The following is an 18,374-nucleotide window of genomic DNA, read 5'->3' on the forward strand; positions in this document are numbered from 1 at the left end:
AAAAATGATGCTGAAAAGGAGGCATTGCTCTCTTCTGATGCAAAAGCCAAGAGTGGTCAATGAGGAAAAGTAGTTTTATTTTCCTTTCAATGAAACTTGTTTTATTTACACATTGGATTGAAAGTTTAGACTTCGGTGACTTTTCTAGCGATAAATGTGACAGGAGAAACACATGCTTACTTAGGCTTTGTAAAGTTAGCTTTTCCAGGAACAGGTCTCCAACCTAAGAGGTGCCACTCTACATCAAATAATGCAGGCCAGGAGCTGGTCCCACTCTTGGCCACCTGTTATATGTGTGTTGCAATGACTTCTGACTGATACTAAACATTGTAGGTCATTGTATGAGTGCATTTCCTCTGGCTGTTAAATCTTTGAGTGGGCATTGAATGCAAAGCTTCTAGCTCAGAGGTAGAGATGCACTGCACTACACTACAGCGTCTTCCTTGATTGGATCTTGCAATCTTTTTTAAGTAGCACAGAGCCACTGCACTTCCCCCCAAACCAGCATCTGACTGTCTGTGGCACCAAGGAGTCTTGGCCAGTGAACAAAGTAACTTAAATCCCTGGGGGATCCTGGGATGTATGGATATGTCACTCTCACTGCACCCACCCTGCCCCAAACAGGTCACAATCTTCCCCAAGTTTTACCATCAGCTTCAGTGAGAGCCTGGACTGTAATGAAGTGAAAGTCATCCTGGTTCGTGTTACTTTTGGTAGACATCATGTAAATACCCACATCCTTTTTAGCTCTAATTTCCATTTTAAAACAATTCATCCCAAGCTTCCAAAGCAATAAGCTCAGATCACCTGCTATGAGTGGGCGGGTACATTTGTCAGGAGTGTTTTTGCCAGCAGTTCTTGTGGCTTTCCTCTAACTGCTGACTTTTACAAATATAGGTAAGGAGAGAATTGTTTCCTTTTTGCTTCTGTGCAACTGGGCAACTCTCTGACTATATTTTTCAAAATAATTACAAACAGCTTCATTAATGAATGCTGTAAAACATTTTGTGTGTTAGGTAGTCTCTTCTAATTGGGAAATCACTAAATTAGCAACATATTTCGCTTTTATGATCCTTTCTTTCAAGAAGAATGCTACCAGCAATCTATTCTGTGACAGTGGGGACCCTGTTGTCAGGGTGAAATAGGGATCCCAGAGTCTTCCTTGAGTCAACCTCCTGATTGGCCATCCCTGTGAGCGTTGAGCTAAGAGAGAAGCTACTGTCTGCAGAACTATGGCAACTCCTCCAGGTGAGGTGGGCACTTCTGAGGCAGGTCAAGTTTCTCAAAAGCATCTCAACATAGAGGGCCCCCTCAGAGGTCCATGTTTAGTTTTCTGTGGGGTGTTCCCTTGGGATGGATGGAGGCGACATTTTTGTTTTTTTTTTGGGATGGCAGCTGAGGCTTTTCCTGAGGCCAGCATCCTCAATCCTTCAGGCATGGAGCATCTCTGGTTCTGATGGGCCCCGACCTCTTGTCAGGAGGGTCGCTCCATAGAAGTGGAAGCCTACACCACGCTATTGAGGTAGCAACATACCTCATAATTGCTGTGTTAACAACGGGGCAATTGGGTTACCCATTTTGGCAGAGTGGGCAGCCTGTCCTTCAGAAAATCCACAACAATGTGTGGGAATAATGTACGGTTACAGGGATAGACTGGGTGGAAGGGTGATGGGATGCTCTTCAGAGGTCAGTGTAGACTTGATGGACGGAATGGTCTCTATCTGCACTGTAGGGATTCTCTGATTCTATCCACTATCCGTTTTCTCTCCCCTGCTGCTAGCCCACTCTCCTCACCCTTCCCCTTAGCTCAGTTCCAATCCTGCCATCATTTTAGCCTGAATATTAAGTAGAATGACAGAGCATTTAACTGCAGAGTCAACAGGTCAATGTTGATGCTTTCTGCCACCTTATTCCAATAATACTTGGCTAAATAGGCTCAGTGATAAGAACACTGAAGAGGTTTGATGCCATCCAGGACAAAGCAATGCGCTTAATTGACATGTCTACCACTGAACCCAATGTTACCCATTAGTGCGCTGCCCTGTGACTTGGGCATAGGATGCACTACAACACTCACCAAACTTTACCAGCCCTCGCCTGACTCCTTGATGTGAACTGCAGAGAAAGTGAAGGTGATCAATGTACTGAGACAGTATTGCTGCTGCGTTGCCCTTCCTGGGATTTCCAAAGTGCTTGACAACCCCCAATTTGAATTGCTTTCCGAGTATAGTCACTATGTAAATCAGGAAATGCGATTGCCAATTTGTGCACAGTAAGCTCCCACAAAATGAATAAATAAACTTTGAGCATCATTGAGGGATAAATATTGGTCAGGACAATAGGGATAAGGCCCTTGTTCTTCTTCAAATACAGCAATGCCACAGGAGTTGGGATCTTATATGTTAACTTCGATAAGAGGGTCAGGCACTGGTTTAATTGAGAGATATCTTGGCTAATCGTGTAACACTCTACCATGGACAGAATTTGGTTGTTCTTTTTCACGGCCCCTGATCAGTAATTTTACAATCCAAAAGGTGTGTGTTTTCATACCCCCAGAGCAGGCATCCTATTTTAAAAAGTTCCAGCAGCAAGCTTTTTATGAGTTTTAAAGTATTGTCGCCACTTTAGCACAAATATGACATTCACTCACTCACCTCTCTCACGTACACTGTTGTGTTATATCACTCTTAATGTCATCACGGTCTCATAGTATGTGACCAAGGGGAATAGAGTCTCAGACTTCATCCTAACTGGGACCACTCGATGCATGATACCTTGGTGGAAGTCTTTTTGTAACTGAATGACCATAGGCCATAAGAAAAAGGAACTGAAGTAGGCCCTTGAACCTGCTCCACTATTCTATAGCATCATTGTTGATCCAACATTCCTCATGACCACCTTCCTTCTCTTTCCTTATAGTCCTTGATTCTCTTACAAATCAAGAATCTATTTATCTCAGCCTTACACAAGGAATCTGCCCCCACAGCTCTACATGACAAGGCATTCCAAAGACTTACAAATTTCAGAGAGAAGAAATTACTCCTCATCTCAGTTTTAAATTGGCACCCCTTTATTCTGAGACTATGCCCTCTGGTCCTAGACTCTCCCGTGACATGAAACATCCTCTGAACATTTACCCTGTCAAGCCCCTTGAGAGATCACACTCATTCTTCTAAATTCCTGGAAGTAAAGTCCTAACCTGTTTAATCTTTGCTCATAAGACAATCCCTCTGTACTGGGGACCATCCAGGAAACCTTCTCTGAATTTCCTTCAATGAAATAATGTCTTTCCTTAAATAAAGGAGGGAGGGGTGAAACTCTCACAAAACTTCAGATGTGGTCTTACCTGCATCTTGTACAGTTGCAATAAGACTTCTCAACACTTATACTCAATCCCCTTAAAATAAGGACCAACATTCCATTAGCCTTCCTGACTACCTGCTGCACCTGTCTTGATATTAACCCCGACACTGAAGTGTTTGTGACTGTAATAATCGTATATACAAGGACCTAAGTAAATACCTGTTGAATCTTTCAATACCACCTAACCCACATCTGTTTCTTATGCTATGAGAGCCAAAACAAACATTGCCACATCAGACACAAATATCCTGCTGGGGGAAAAGCCACTTTGTAGTTCACACATACAGTTTGGAGACAGATAAAGGTAAAACATTACAACTGCAATTTTAATTATCTCAATCTCTTTTGTGACAAGGTGTAATGTCTTCAGTAAAAATAATGATTTCAGGGTGAAATGGTAAAGTGAAGGATTCTCAGTAACCTCTGTGGTTGCAGTGTGGTCAAATTTCCAGAAGCTTCATTCATAGGTGACCAGAAATCTGGCACAGGTTATCGGGAATCCTTCTTCCACTCTGACGGTGTTGCTACGGGTTGTCTTGGCTGCTAGGATGTCCAATGGATCCTACCAGGCAGGTTTTGCAAGTAGACAGAAAAACTGTTTAAAAGTCCAAAGTCCTTTTCCAAATAAAGCGAGTCGTCAATTCAATTACAAATCCTATTTCATGCATTTCACACCTTGAGAGCTTGAGGCAGCCAATGCCTTTGCATTTAGAATCCACACTGACCCTCCGAAGAGCATCCCGTCCAGACACATCCCCACCCCTATCCCTGTAACCCTGCATTTCCCATGGCCAATCCACCCAGCCTGCACATCCCTGGACATTATGGGCAATTTAGCATGGCCAATCCACCCAACCTGCGCATCTTTGGACTGTGGGAGGAAATGAGCACCCGGAGGGGACCCACGCAGACACGGGGAGAATGTGCAAACCCCACACAGACAGGCACCCGAGGTTGGAATTAAACATGAGGTCCCTGGCACTATAAGGCAGCAGTCCTGGCCACTGAGCCACCCATTGAAGGGACCCATTCACTTTGATAATGCCCTTTCAAATTTATTTCAGGCAAGGACATTGATACAATTTGCGCCTGAGAGTTTCCTTTTGTTCTTGCTTGAGACAAGGGAATGATTTCAATCCACAGCAGAAGTGAGGTGACTCACAGGTAGCCATTTCTTGCCCTCTTCTGTTCAGTTTTATACATGTAAAGTATTGTCTGGGAGTCTATGATGTACTGGGAATAGAAACTCCCTTAGTATAGCACTGAATCGTTCCTTTAGAAGGTGTTCAATTCTCTGGAATAAGACTCGACCCCACAAACTTCAAATGCAGATGTGACACCACTACCTAATGAGCCAAGTCTGAGAAGCAATGACTTAAAAAGTAACAAGTAACGGAATGGCAGTTTTAAAATAACGGGAACTGCATCAATTCTTTTCTGTGAAAGTGCGATCTTTTTCTTCCAGATGTTATTTATATAATTCTCTAAAATTAATTAGCTGTTCTTTCTTAAACAACAGTAATTAAATTTTTCACTTTTTTTTTAAAGACACAAAGCTTTGCGGTTTGTCAGCTAGATCAGGAATTCAAGGAAACACTGCTATGTCCATCCACAACTCTCCCTTAATATTGCATTAAAGCCTGAGCGTTGATTATATACAAAGGTTTCTCAAGTGGAATGTTGCAGCAGAGGAACACAGGCCCAGTTACAGGGACCAAAAGCTGCAGTTGGTTTAAATGCCAAAAGCATGAGTCCAGCAGGGAGTAGAACTGCCCTACGACATTGGATCCTTAATAAAGAGAAGTTAGCATCATTCACAAACTGTTTGGTGGAACGCATAAGTCCTTAACCCTTATCAGTAGATCCTCTGTACAGTTTTTAATGTTTCTGCAGGTGTGTAAACATAAGCATACTTGAGATACAGGGCAAATCATGGGAGCTTCCTAACGTGTACAGCTCAGCAGCCAGACCATAAATCTCTGTTTACTCACTCCATACTGAACTCCATCAAGTGACTAACGATGTGAACATCAAAACCAATGACAATGGATGTGATCCATGAGTGGACTGAAACTCCAGTTGTTTCAATCAAAATTCCCAGTAGCAGTAAATTACATGTTTTCCTAGTTTCTGTACATGTTAAATGCAAATTGATTAAGCAATGGACCTTTTAAAATGTTTGTTGTATGAATCAAGTTCCTTCCCTTCATGAAGTTAAGAGGGAAAAAGCACTTGCATTTGTTTATCATCTTTCATGGCCACAGCATGTTGTCCCATAGCCAATGCAACATTTCTCTTGGAGGTGTCATTACTGCAGTAATGTAAGAACCATAGCAGTCATATTGTACACAGTACATTCCCAGAAGAATCAATGTGGTTATAACCAGATTCTCATTCCTTGTGAAACAAAAATGGAGATTGCTGGAAAGGCTCAGCAGGTGTGGCAGCATCTGTGAAGAGAAATCAGTTCTGAGGAAGAGTCACTCAACCTAAAAAGTTAACTGTGATTTCTGTCCACAGATGCTGCCAGGCCTGCTGAGCTTTTCCAGCAATCTGTATTTTTGTTTCCGATTTACAGCATGTGCAGTCCTTTTGATTTTTAATCATTTCTTCTGATGTTGATTGGGGGATAAATGTTGGTCAGGACATAGGTAAGAGGCTGTTCTTCCTCAAAAGTTGCAATCAGTTACCTGAGAGAGCAGACAGTATCATGTCTCATGCAAGAAAGAACACTTCTGGCAGTACAGCAGACCCTCAGTGCTAGACTTGATTTTTGTGCTCAAGTCCGTCAGTGGAGCTAGATCTCACCACCTTGCAACTCATAAACAAGATTGCTACCACTGAGCCATTGCTAGCACCTAATACTGATCATTATGCAGTCAAAACATAGGTATACTGAGGTCATAAAAGGCAATAAATAAGTGCAAATCCTTTGCTTCTTTCTTTAACTTTAATAACTTGCATAAATTGCAGAGAAGCCTTGGTATATTTTATTGCCTTACATATAACATCAAATGCTAATCAAAGCTTAATATGGGATGTTTCAGTTCTGCACAACTCATTACTGCATTGAAAAATACATTTGTGGAGCTACCAAGGGAATTGTACTCAATATTTTAATGGCTTATTAATCAGTTCATGATTGCAATCCATCATAACCATAAAGCCATTGAGGAGAGAAATAAATAATCTGCACATTACCAAGGAGTGTCCCATCTGGCAGACAGTAATGATGCCTTGAAATTGGCAAATGAGGAATCTGGTGCTTGGATTCAGGGATTTGCATCCCATTTGTAAATAAATATCACAAAAATACACGTGTGTAGATGTGTGCGCGCACACATGCCCAAGTGCACATACATATACCATACATGCTTGTGTAAAAGTTAAGTTTCAAATGGTTTTTGATTTAATTTGATTTATTGTCACATGTCCCTAAATGCAGTGTTTACGAGCAGTACAGGCAGAGCACGGTAAGCAAGGCCATACAGATCATGGGGGGAGAAAGAACTTGGACAGAGTAAGGCATATAGGTTACATCACACGGGACATGTACTAGACAAGATCAATGTGTTCCCAGCTGGTAAAAGAGATTGTAGGAGATCATTACCAGGGTAGGAGGGGTCTTTGATGATTTTGAGAGTTTTTCCGTGGCAACCAGACATATAAATGGAAGTCCATGAATGGGAGGTTGTCTTCCACGATGGTCTGGGTTGTGCACACAACCTTCTGTAGTTCCTTACGATCCAGGGCAGAACAGTTGCCATATCAGGCCGTTATGGACCTTGCCAGTACGCTTTCAATGGTGCATCTGTAGGAGTTGGTGAGGGTGCTTATGAACATGGCAAATTTCCTGAGCTGCCTGAGGAAGAAGAGGCGTTGTTCTGCCTTCTTGACTGTCGCTTCTGGTTGGACCGAAGGGTCTGTTTCTGTGGTGTATGATTCTATGACTCCATGCTAAATTTTTAGTCAAAAAGTAGGGTGCACCTCTAGAGGAGTAACACTTTCGGAGAGGTTAAGTCCATCCTCTCTCGTCATGGCACAATCACAATTGCCACAACAGAGGATGTTTCTGACAATGCCCCCTCCCACTGCCTACCCCAACCTCCCCCAATAGCAAAAAAGAGCCACATGTATTTTTGTTGTTACATTTTTAGTTGTAGATAAATAATACTGACCATGAAGACAGGTGTTTATCTTCTGTACAGTAATTTCTTCAAGTGTATCAAATCTATCAAAAAAAAGCCATATCTACAAATTCATACAATTTGGCTCTGGTTTATTCAGAGTGCAGGCAAAAGACAAAACAAAACACAGGGAAACTGCAAGTTTCTCAAAAATCTATAAAAACCAGCCTCATCCTCATCTTCAGAACTAAATAACTCATCTCAATCTGCTCCTTAAATAGTTTCATTCACTGGATCGTCAACATCACCTTCAGCAGCTTTTATATTGTCATCACAGAATCCCTGCAGTGTGGAAGCAGATCATTCAGCCCATCGAATCCACACCGACCCTCCGAAGTGCATCCCACCCTCTGCCAGGAAGGTTATGATGGGCTCTATCAGAGATGTGAAGCCTCTTGTATCAGGTTCACTTTGCAGTGATCCACCTGGGAGATGTTTAACTCCCTGAGAGTGAACCTGAAAATCCGCCCAACTTTACTCTATTTTACCTGGAGTGAGAGGTGTACAATAATGTTGGGGAGGATGAGGCAAGCAACCAACCTCTTCTTCTTTACCCAACCTTGCCAATGTAATCTCAGGGATTATGTGAGATCTGGGTGATTTTATCTCATTATTTAAAGAAGGACAGTTCAGAGAAGGTTTACTCAACTCATACCTGGAATGGATTGGATGTCTTATGAGGATGTGTTGGATGGACTAGGCTTGCATCTGCTGACGTTTAGAAGGACAAGAGCTCTTTGATGGAAATGTGAGATCTTGAGGGACCTTGACCGGGTACATGTGGAAACAAGTAGACCATTTGGTTCTTCGAGCCTGCTCCTCCCTTCAATATGATCATGGCTGATCATCCAACTCTGGACCCTGTTCCTGCTTTCTCCCCATAGCCTTTGATCCCATTAGCCCTAAGAACTGTATCTGATGCATTCTTCAAAACATTCAATGTTTTGGCCTCAATCGTTTTCTGTGGCAGAGAATTCCAAAGGCTCATCTCTCACTGAATGAAGAAGTGTTTCCTTATTTCAGTCCTAAATGGCCGACCCCAGACCCTTCAACTGGACTCCCCAATCAATGGGACCATGCTTCCTCCATTTACCTTGTCCGGTCCTGTTAGAATTTTTTAGGTTTCCATGAGATTCCCTCTCGTTCTTCTAAACTCCAGTGAATATAGCCTGAATTGCTCCCATCTCCTTCTTCATATGTCACTCTTGCCATCCGAGTAATCAGTCTGGGATAGCACTGTATTCTCACCTGAAGTCTTGCAACAGGTGACCCGTAGATGTGAATTATCGGCAAGGATAAAAAACAGCAGAGGGAGATATTAACTGTGGTTGGGCAGGTCTGTGTATAAGAAAGATGATAGATGCATGCTAACTATTTACAATTTAAAAAAAAATTTGAATGTCTCCAAAAACTCGCATCTTATTCTCCAAAAAGTTTCTTAAAAAATGTAACTAAACACAGTAGCCACATAAAGAAAGAAAATGTGACTCGTACTCCAGCATGACATTTACAGACTTATTACGGTCCCATTATAGGCTGACATTAATTGAACCTGCGGGTAATTCAGAGTTATTACAGTTTTGCATAACCATTAGAAGAATTTGACCTTCATTACTACTTCCTCAGGCTCAGCTCAAATTTAAATGCACGTGTGATCATTTTTTTCTCAGAATTGCCCCAGATCATTAATAGTTACCATTTGCCTCACCATCTATTGTGCATTAGCCCCTTGGACCTACTATAATGTGTTTTTCAATGTGGATGGTAATGAGTTATAATATATGATCTACAACAAAACTTTGATAGTTGCTGTTGAAACAGTTCAGATTCACGAGTTTAGAAATATTGGATGACTAATGTACAATGCAGGAATTAAAACCAGCTTACTTTTCTTTCACAACTACAGATATCATTAAGTATGTCACAGCCATTACTTATGACTGTACTAACGTGCAGTCCGATCTAGCAGACAGCGATGAAATTATCGATGTGTTGGTTGAGGAATAAATATTGACCAGTACTGCTGTCTGGCTCTTTTTTGAATAGTGCTGTTGGATCTTTTACAAATACCTGAGAGTGCAGATAGGTTTCTGGCTTACTGTCTGCTCCACAATGCAGACCTCTAATGGAGGGTTAGTGAGATGATGTGCAGAGGATTTTGGAGTGAGCGGGATCTGAATACAGAAAATGAATGAGTCACTGGTGAGGTGCCACCAATGTAGCACAGCTGACCTTTCCAGTCAGGTTTTCCAAACCTAGATTTTCAAACACATCCCTTTCTCCCCTTTGCTAGTCCCTGTGATACAAATATGCCCAGTGTCAGGAACGAGGTAGGGTGTGAGATCAAGTGTTATATGTTATGTTTTAATGCAATATAAGTTTGGACAAAGCATTTCAATAACCATCATTTTACTTTAACAGGGGCAATTTTTGATGAAACTGCCAAGAAGGATGATGAAGTGTTTCGACTGGCTGTAACTGACCTTAACACGAATGAGGACATTTTACAGACGGAGAAAATTACATTTTCTGTGACATTTGTGGACAGCAACAATCCTTTTCAGGTTGTCCAGGAAGGTAGGAATCAATTACCAAATGTTTGGCCCAGCTTACATTTGCCTTGTAATTGTTGATATTTATGTGCCGTTGCTGCTGCAGTTTGCCATTGCAATATCTAATGAGTTTTTTCTTTGGGCTCAGTGTTCCAGTGGAAAAATGTTGGTCCTTCAATTACAGAATTGTTTTGCACAATGAACTTAGAGCATTTGTCTACTAAAGCTTCAATAAAATGCATACAAAATCAGGCTTTTCTGAAACCTCAATGTTGTGTTCTTGTTGATAAAAAATTACAGTTGAATTGGTGAAAGAAAGGAGCAGATTTTGAAGGTAACACATCGAACAGAGAGCTGCCCTCAGATTGGACTCCCATGTTCTTCTCTGCCCAATTATACACTCCTTTGAGCTCATTAGGTCATTCAATTGGGTGTGGATGTGAATTGATGAAGTGATCTGATCCTGTCAGATTCCCACGACAGGGTTAATCTAAAATAGCTCCTGTGAATTTTAAATTTAGCATTCTTGCTTTTACTGATGATACGAAGAAAGCTAGAAAAGTAAGTTGTGAAAAAGGCAGAAAGAAACAGTCTGCACAGATAAATGGATTATTATTTTTTAATTTAAGAAGATAAATAGACTAAATCCATAGGGAAAAGATTTGACAGGTGAAGTGTAATTTGGGAAAATGTGAACTTCTTCACTTTGGCAGGAAGAAGAACAAAAATACATGGAACAGAATTGCAGAACTCTGTAGTACAGAGGGATCTGGGTGTCCTTGTGTATGAATCACAAAATGTTAGCGTGCAGATGCAACAAGTGATTAAAAAGGCAATTCTAATATTGTCATTTATTGTAGCGGGAACGTAATATAAAAGTACAAAAGAATATAAAAGCTTCACTTGTATGGGTTAGTAGTAAGACAGCATTTGAAGTACTGTCTAAAATTTTGGTCTCAGCATTTAAGAAAGGACATAATTGCATTGGAATAAGTTCAGAGAACATTCATTTGACTGATGAAGCAGTTATTCTTTGAGGAAAGGTTGCATAGGTTGGGACTGTGTCCGCTGGACTTTAGGAAAATGACAGGTGAACTAATTGAAACATAAAAAATTTTGAGGAGGCTTGACACGAAGGATGTTGAAATGATGTTTGCCCTTGTGGGAGAGACAAGAACTAGGGGAACAGAGTTTACAAATATGAAGCCCCCATTGTAAGACAGAGATTTTTTTTCTCTTTCAGAAGGTTAGGAGTCTGTGAAATTCTTTTCCCCAGAAAGTGATGGTGGCTCGATCATGGGATATTACTAAGGCAAAGGTAGATAGCTCCTTGGCTAACAAGGGAGTCACAGGGCATTATGCATAGTGAGGAGTGGAGTTGAGGGCCACAATCAGATCATACATGACTGTATCAAAAGGCTGATCAGACCCAAGGTATTAATTGGTATTTTTCTGCTCCTAATCATATGGTTGGTCTGGTGAGTGTGAAGGTGGAAACCCTTAGCAACATATCTCTCTTTTCAGCAAGGTTTTTCTTAGTTAAGTATCTTTCCAGGAAAATGGAATTGATGTTTAGATCAATTAGAATGTAGTTACATCGAAAAATGGGCTGAATGGTATCTTCCTGTTCCTATTGTCACAGCAGTGAACTGTAGGATGGAGTGCATATTGACATCACAAGGACAAAATGTGTGCACCTCTCTGGTATTCTGAAAGTGTTCTGAAATTTCAACTTGTCTCAATGCAAGGAAGAAATCAGGCTGTACCAATTTCTCCCTTTATCCCACTCCTGGGTTAATTCAAGAATTTCTGTATCTAAATGATCCTCAGGTACTCTCTTTTGAAGGATGTTAAGTTGTTTAACAGATTACAGTAAATTTTAAATAAACTGGCTGATAGAGATCCAGTCAACATTGTTCCAGTTCCAGACCATTTTGTCATATTAATGTTTCAATTTTTGGAGAGAGTGCTCATTTTTACTTTTTAAGTGAATAAAATGTGACATCCATGTACTTACGGAGATAATAAAGCCAAAAAATTCCACATTTTTGAACAAATATCAATAAACCTAACTATACAACATTAAAACAGTAATGCATGCATCTGCATGTGCCACTGATATTTTAATATACAGAATTAGCAGATGGTAAACGTGGGTTGTGGAAAATGGTCAAACAAGGCACAGTCCACTTCCCATAGCAAATGAGATCAAGACAGATCTCACGATTCCTCAGCAACATCAACATAAAAAAAAACTCGTAAATTCAGTACTGTCAATTGAATCACTATAATTATGAGTTGAGAGACAATTTAGTGAACATATTAAAGTTACCAACTTAATTCAGCATTTTGCTTTCAACTCTGCATTTAGAAATAGCTTGGTCTGTGAAGCTATTTGGTTTTTGAACGTTTTAGCTGATTGCATTTTGAATTGGTTTTTGGCTATTAACTTAAATTTTAAGTTTTAGTTATTTGTAAATTTTTAAAATATTCTATAGAGTCGGACGAGTTGGGTAGCTGTTTTGAGAGCTGATACAGACATGATGGGTTGAATTCCTTCTCTATAGCAAAATTCTATGATTCTGAAAAAGTTGTGCTGGTTATTTTTTGAGAAAATTTAGATCTGAGATTCATCTGTGGGGATATGCTTACAGTCTGATCTTTCACTGCTCCATTTGGCCATTCCAGTTCTCTGTACAGTATACACCAAGATTTTGTTCTGGAAAAATAACTTTAATTGAGGGTTGTCCTCAAAGTGAAAATGGGTGACCAAAAACCAATGCGACCAACACTCGTAGGGAAAAAAGAACACAATTTAACAGATGACTTTTACTACCTCTGGGTGGAGAGAGGAGAGTGTTGGTGAACCCATACGTGAGAATGAGGTGTTGTTGAGTCTATGGGTTCACAGGAGCATGGAGTAATATCTGAGGGCAAAGATGTTATAGCTTCAAACAATATGGACAATCACCTTAAATACCTGCCTTGGATAGTCCCATCAACTCTGGTATGACTGGCCATCCTGCGAAGAACTTCTGCAGCACATGCAAAATAAATGCTTACAACAAGCAGGATTCATCACATTTGCACATTGGAAAGTTTAAAGAACTGAATAGTGAGGTTTATTTCTATAATGTTCAAAGCTGGGGAAGATTGAATTTCCTCAGAGTGGAGCTGGCTTTGTCACATAACTGGGATCTTTTTGCAGTTCAACCACTGTTATGGAAGTGGAGTGGAAGAGCCATGTGGGAAATTCTTTCCTGTCACCCACAACAGTTTCTTTTTCTCCTTTATTCTCAGGACATTGGCTTTGTTGGAATAATTTATTCACTATCTCTAATTGCTGTTGAGAAGGTGGTGGCAAACTGCCTATGTGAACCTTTGCAGCCCACGTGTGATGTGGATATTTTCACAGTGCCGTTAGATAGGGATTTCCAGGATTTTGATCCTGTGACAATCAAGCAACATTGCCATATACTTTCAGCTCAGGATTGTACATTACTTTGAATTGGTGATGTTCCATATATTAACTCTCATCTTATTTCATCACGTTACGTTAACATGTATTCTGATCTGACATTTGATTTTAAATGTTATCTCCTTATGTTGTCAAATTTAATTGCTTGGATAACACTCACTATGCCAGTTATTTAAAGGTTATTAATAAAACGGTTCATTTCACATTACATTGCTTTAATGCCTAAATAGTTTTTGAGAAATGGGTTGTAATTTTTAATTAAACAGACATTTTTTGTGCATATCTCATTCACCCCTACCAATTGGGACTTAACTCTCAGTTTGTACACAGGTGTCAGATAAAACAGCTGATCCTCAACACATTGCCTGTTGGCTGATGCTGTGTTATTGCTAGGGAAGTTGCAATGTCTCTGACCCTGCTGGGGTCTTCCTCTCACTGTGCATGCTAGCAGCTTTCTACTTTGTGGTGTTTTGGAAGGAACTGGGTCAAAGGATTTAACGCAAGTGAGCACAGTCAGATTTTCCAACAGCGAGCTCTGCTTCTTGAAATACCTCTGGACATGCCAGCTATGAACCAATAATTGACATTTATGTGACACTGAACAAAGCTGAACTCCATGGTTATTGCCATAGTACATAGGTGGGTCAAAGAAAATCACTTAAATGTACCCCATGGGCATTGCTAATTATTTCATTTACAAGTTTTGTTTTGCTTTAAAGGAGTTAAAAAAATGTTTACATCTTGGGATATTATACCCCCTCGATGGCTTTACTTGTTGCTGTTGAAAGTGGTTTCTGCTACCTTGCTCATACAAGACAATAGGGATACTCGGTAGGAACAAAAACAGAAGTTGCTGGAAAAGCTCAGCAGGTCCGGCAGCATCTGTGAAGAAAACATCAGAGTTAATGTTTCGGGTCCAGTGACTCTTCCTCAGAACTGTGTGTGGGGGATACTTGCTAGGCACTGGCTTTCTCATATCTGAACGTCCAGCATCTTCAATTGACAGTCCTTGCTCTGCCGGCTTTTACTTCACTCATTATTTTTAAACTGACCTTAACTGCAGCTGGGGAAGTTGAGGAATTTTGAGAAATATTGACGAACCCAAGGGCTGGTTTTATGAGTCAGGCCTCATTTAACATGTCACTTGCTGACTTCCAGACTGAAAGGACTATGGGGTGTCAGCAGGAAGCAGGTGCCCAGCCACTCAAATTGGTCAAGCGCAAGTCCTCAGGGTACGGACTCTCGAAGAATGGAAGTGCTTCAGAAGCTCTCTTTTCAGATCAGAACCAGCCAATTCCAAGTTGTTTTAATGGAGGAGACGAGGAAACACAAAGGCAGAAGATGTCTGTTCAAAGAACAAAGAACAATACAGCACAGGAACAGGCCCTTTGGCCCTCCAAACCTGTGCCAACACATTTTGCCCTTCCATACTAAAACTGTCTTCATTTACAGGATCTGTATCCCTCTATTCCCTTTCTATTCATGTATTCACCCAGGTGTTTCTTGAATGCTGCTAAGGAATTCTTCCCTAATACGTTAACGTGGGAGGGAGGTAAGACTCCGATTTTGTTTAAATCTTGGTTACAGCACGTCTTATGTCTCTCTCTACCCAAAGCTCAGTCTGAAAATTTAAATGAGAGATGGGCCCTGATGTCTCTAATCAGATGGCAGAAAAGTAATAGGTAAATTCCTAACTCTATTTCAACTGCACCCTCTCCCAGCTGCTGCTGTATTTCATCAGGTAGGCTGGCAAAGGGTGAGTGAGAACCAAGCCCCCTCCCCACCTTCTGCATCCTTGTCTTTCCCCATTTCCCTCAGCTCTCTGTTCCCCAAGGCACCTGGCAACAAATGTCAAGTCCTGCATTTACCAGGAAACATTGCAGAGCCAGTCTGACATCTCCTGGTCTGCTGCATCCAAACCAAGAGAACATGCAGAAATAAAACAGACCTCTTTCATCTCAACCAGACTAAAACTGAAGACTCATTTGTCTTGGCAGTCAGTGCTGGAAGCAATTTAGCACACTTGACACTCTATCCCAGTGAGTAAAATCTCTGTTACTTCTCAGGCTGTCCCATTTGTGTCCTTGCCCAGACATTGTGAACTTTCAGATGTTTTAATGCAACAGTTAGGCTGAATCTTTAAGTTTTATTTGAAGGCGAAGAAATGGAAAATATTTCCCAATAATTCAGATTTCACTAGAATGCAGTGGGGAATCATTGAGACTTTGTGAACAATACATCAGAACAATGGTGAAAGGTGATAGCTGTTTTACCTATTAGCCTTTATCATAATTGACTCGAGTCTTACCACAGCTATTGAAGTGTCAATGATTCAGGTCAGTGTTTAACATGATTAAAGTGGAGCTTTAGTAGTTGCATATCATCGAAAATTTTCATCCCAATTCAATGTGAATGATTTATGCCCATCCTTTTCTTTCAAGCGTAATGTAGATTGAACGAATTATACGATGAGTCTCTGTTTTGTTTACGTTCCTTCCATAACCTTATTAATCCCTATCTGTGGAAACCCCTCCAGTTATACAAATGTTTGTGTTATCTATCCTCCTCCACCTCTGACCTTGTTCACTGCCCCTGATTTTCATCACTCCATCACCTACAGCTGGCTGGAGTTTCCTCCTCAAAACTTTCTGACTCTCTGGGTGGAACTTAATGCCTCCATCTCCCTACCATCCACCCCCATCCAGAGGTGAGTTCCATTGTTAGGGGTGAAGGATGAGTGTTCAATCAGTCTGGAATCTATAAGATTGGGACCCCATTACCACTGATCACCCCCAATCCTGGACAACCTTCTGACCCAGATGGCAGTTATAAAACCTTAAGGCTTAGGCACAGAAGCAGTCCATTCAGCCTATTGAGTCTGCTGTGTCATTCAATGAAGTCATGGCTGTTCTGATGATCTTCAAATCCCCTTTCCTCTTTTTCCCCATAATGTTCAGTTTACAATTAAAACCCACTCACAGAGCCTCATTCTGATATACAAGCAGCCATAGGTGGGATCTTGCTATGCATGGAAGCCAACAAGCAAATTCTGCTGAAGGCCTGGAAACAGCTATCATGCCCCAGAATGGGCTTGGTGACAAGAGGCCCTGGTCTCTAGTCAGTCCCCAGCTCTCGGTAGAGGTTTTGGGCATCCTACCTGCTTGGGGAGAGAGCAGTAATTAAATACCCCCCACTGGAACTGCCAATAAAGGACTTGATTCCCTCAGGGCTCCAGAGATTGGGAGGAGGGGCAGGGATCCTGTCAGATGTCAGGACCCTCTTAACTAAATTCCACCCTTCTTCTTTAAAATGGTTTTTCAAACCAGTTCCATTGTCTATGCCTTAGGTCACTTACCCTACTGTGTCCTTGTGCTTTGTATACATTGCCCATGTGAGGCACCTGAGCCATAGACAATGGAAATTACGGCATTATATAAACGTAGATTACGATGTCACAATTCATCTGGTTGAAATAGTGAAAGGATTCTATCCCCAGTGTCTAGTGGTGAAGCAAAATGGAAAGGTTATGGATGTCTTTGCGTGTTGTTATTAGAGATTAGCACATTTTACAGTATTAAAGCGCTTTCATTTTCACTGCTTGGATGATGAATGCTCCTGGCCTTTTCTCATCACATTGAAGTCGAGTTCTCACACATATGACAAAGCAGACAATGTTTCAGCAAAGGCTGTCTGGCGAATGAAAATGGAAAGATACCATTCTGCTCATTTTTAAAAAAAAGGAGATGGGTAAGCATGGAAATTATCATTGTTCAAGTACCATTCTGTAATTGGAAATGAATGTTTAGCATTTGAAAGCCTGGAATTTGGAAAATGCATTTCTGCTCAGGGTTTCTTTGTTAAACAATGAATGAGCTATTTCTTCATGTGGTAATAAATTATAAATTGGGATTCGGCTAACCCACCAATCAATGCTGATTAAATCCTGCTTATTGATCAGAATTACAGGTCTGCCCTACTGTACTTCAAAGGGCAACTAAAATATCTGGGACAGTGATTGCTTAATTTTCCCTCTCGGCTACATTTGGAAAGTCCATTAAATCAGAATCTCAGCTTTATGAAGAAGTGACAGACAGAAGTGGTCACCATCATGTAACCACTTTCACTAGCAAGGACATTTCATTGGAGATAGTTCAGAGAAGGTTCACTGGCATGATCTCTGGTATTGAAGGGTCATCTTATGAGCAAAGGTTAAACAGGCTGGGGCTCTACTCAGTGCCATTTAGAAGAATGACAGGTGACCTGATTGAAACACATCGGATTCTAAGGGGGCTCGACAGGGTAAATGCTGAGAGGATGTTTCCTCTCATAGAAAAGTCTAGGCCCAGAGGGCATTGTCTCAGAATAAAGGGGTGCCAATTTAAGACTGAGATGAGGATGAATTTCTTCCGTCAGAGGGTTGTAAGTCTTTGGAACTTGCCACAGAGACCTGTGGAAGCAGAGTCCGCTTGTGTATATTTAAGACTGAGATTACAGATTCTTCATCAATTAGGGAATCAAGGGTTGTAAAGAAAGGGCCAGGAAATTGGATGTGAGGAATGTTGAATTAGCCATGTTGGTGGAGCAGGTTCAAGGGGCCAAACGACTTAATCCTGTCCCTATTTCTTATGGCCTTATGGTCTCTGCCCATCTGCAGCTAAAATCCTCATCCAGCTGCTACCATCTCAAGTCTCACCTGTTCCATTGTTCTTTTAGCTGTCCTTCCATCCTCCATCCTCGCCAATATCAGATAAAAAAATGAAAGAACTGCGGATGCTGTAAATCAGGAACAAAAAC

General features: G+C 41.0%; 1 protein-coding gene across 1 annotated transcript in view; it reads left to right on the top strand.

Moving 5' to 3' along the window:
- grid2 (glutamate receptor, ionotropic, delta 2) overlaps positions 1-18,374 on the top strand; it is an 829,420-nt gene that overhangs the window by 148,749 nt on the left and 662,297 nt on the right. Inside the window, exon 2 of the mRNA XM_048611693.1 lies at positions 9,972-10,127. Within this exon, the coding sequence (XP_048467650.1) occupies positions 9,972-10,127 (156 nt within the window). The remainder of the gene's footprint in view (positions 1-9,971; positions 10,128-18,374) is intronic.

The sequence above is a fragment of the Rhincodon typus genome, chromosome 1 (genome assembly GCF_021869965.1).
Source record: "Rhincodon typus isolate 14 chromosome 1, sRhiTyp1.1, whole genome shotgun sequence".
In the NCBI taxonomy this organism is placed as follows: Eukaryota; Metazoa; Chordata; class Chondrichthyes; order Orectolobiformes; family Rhincodontidae; genus Rhincodon; species Rhincodon typus.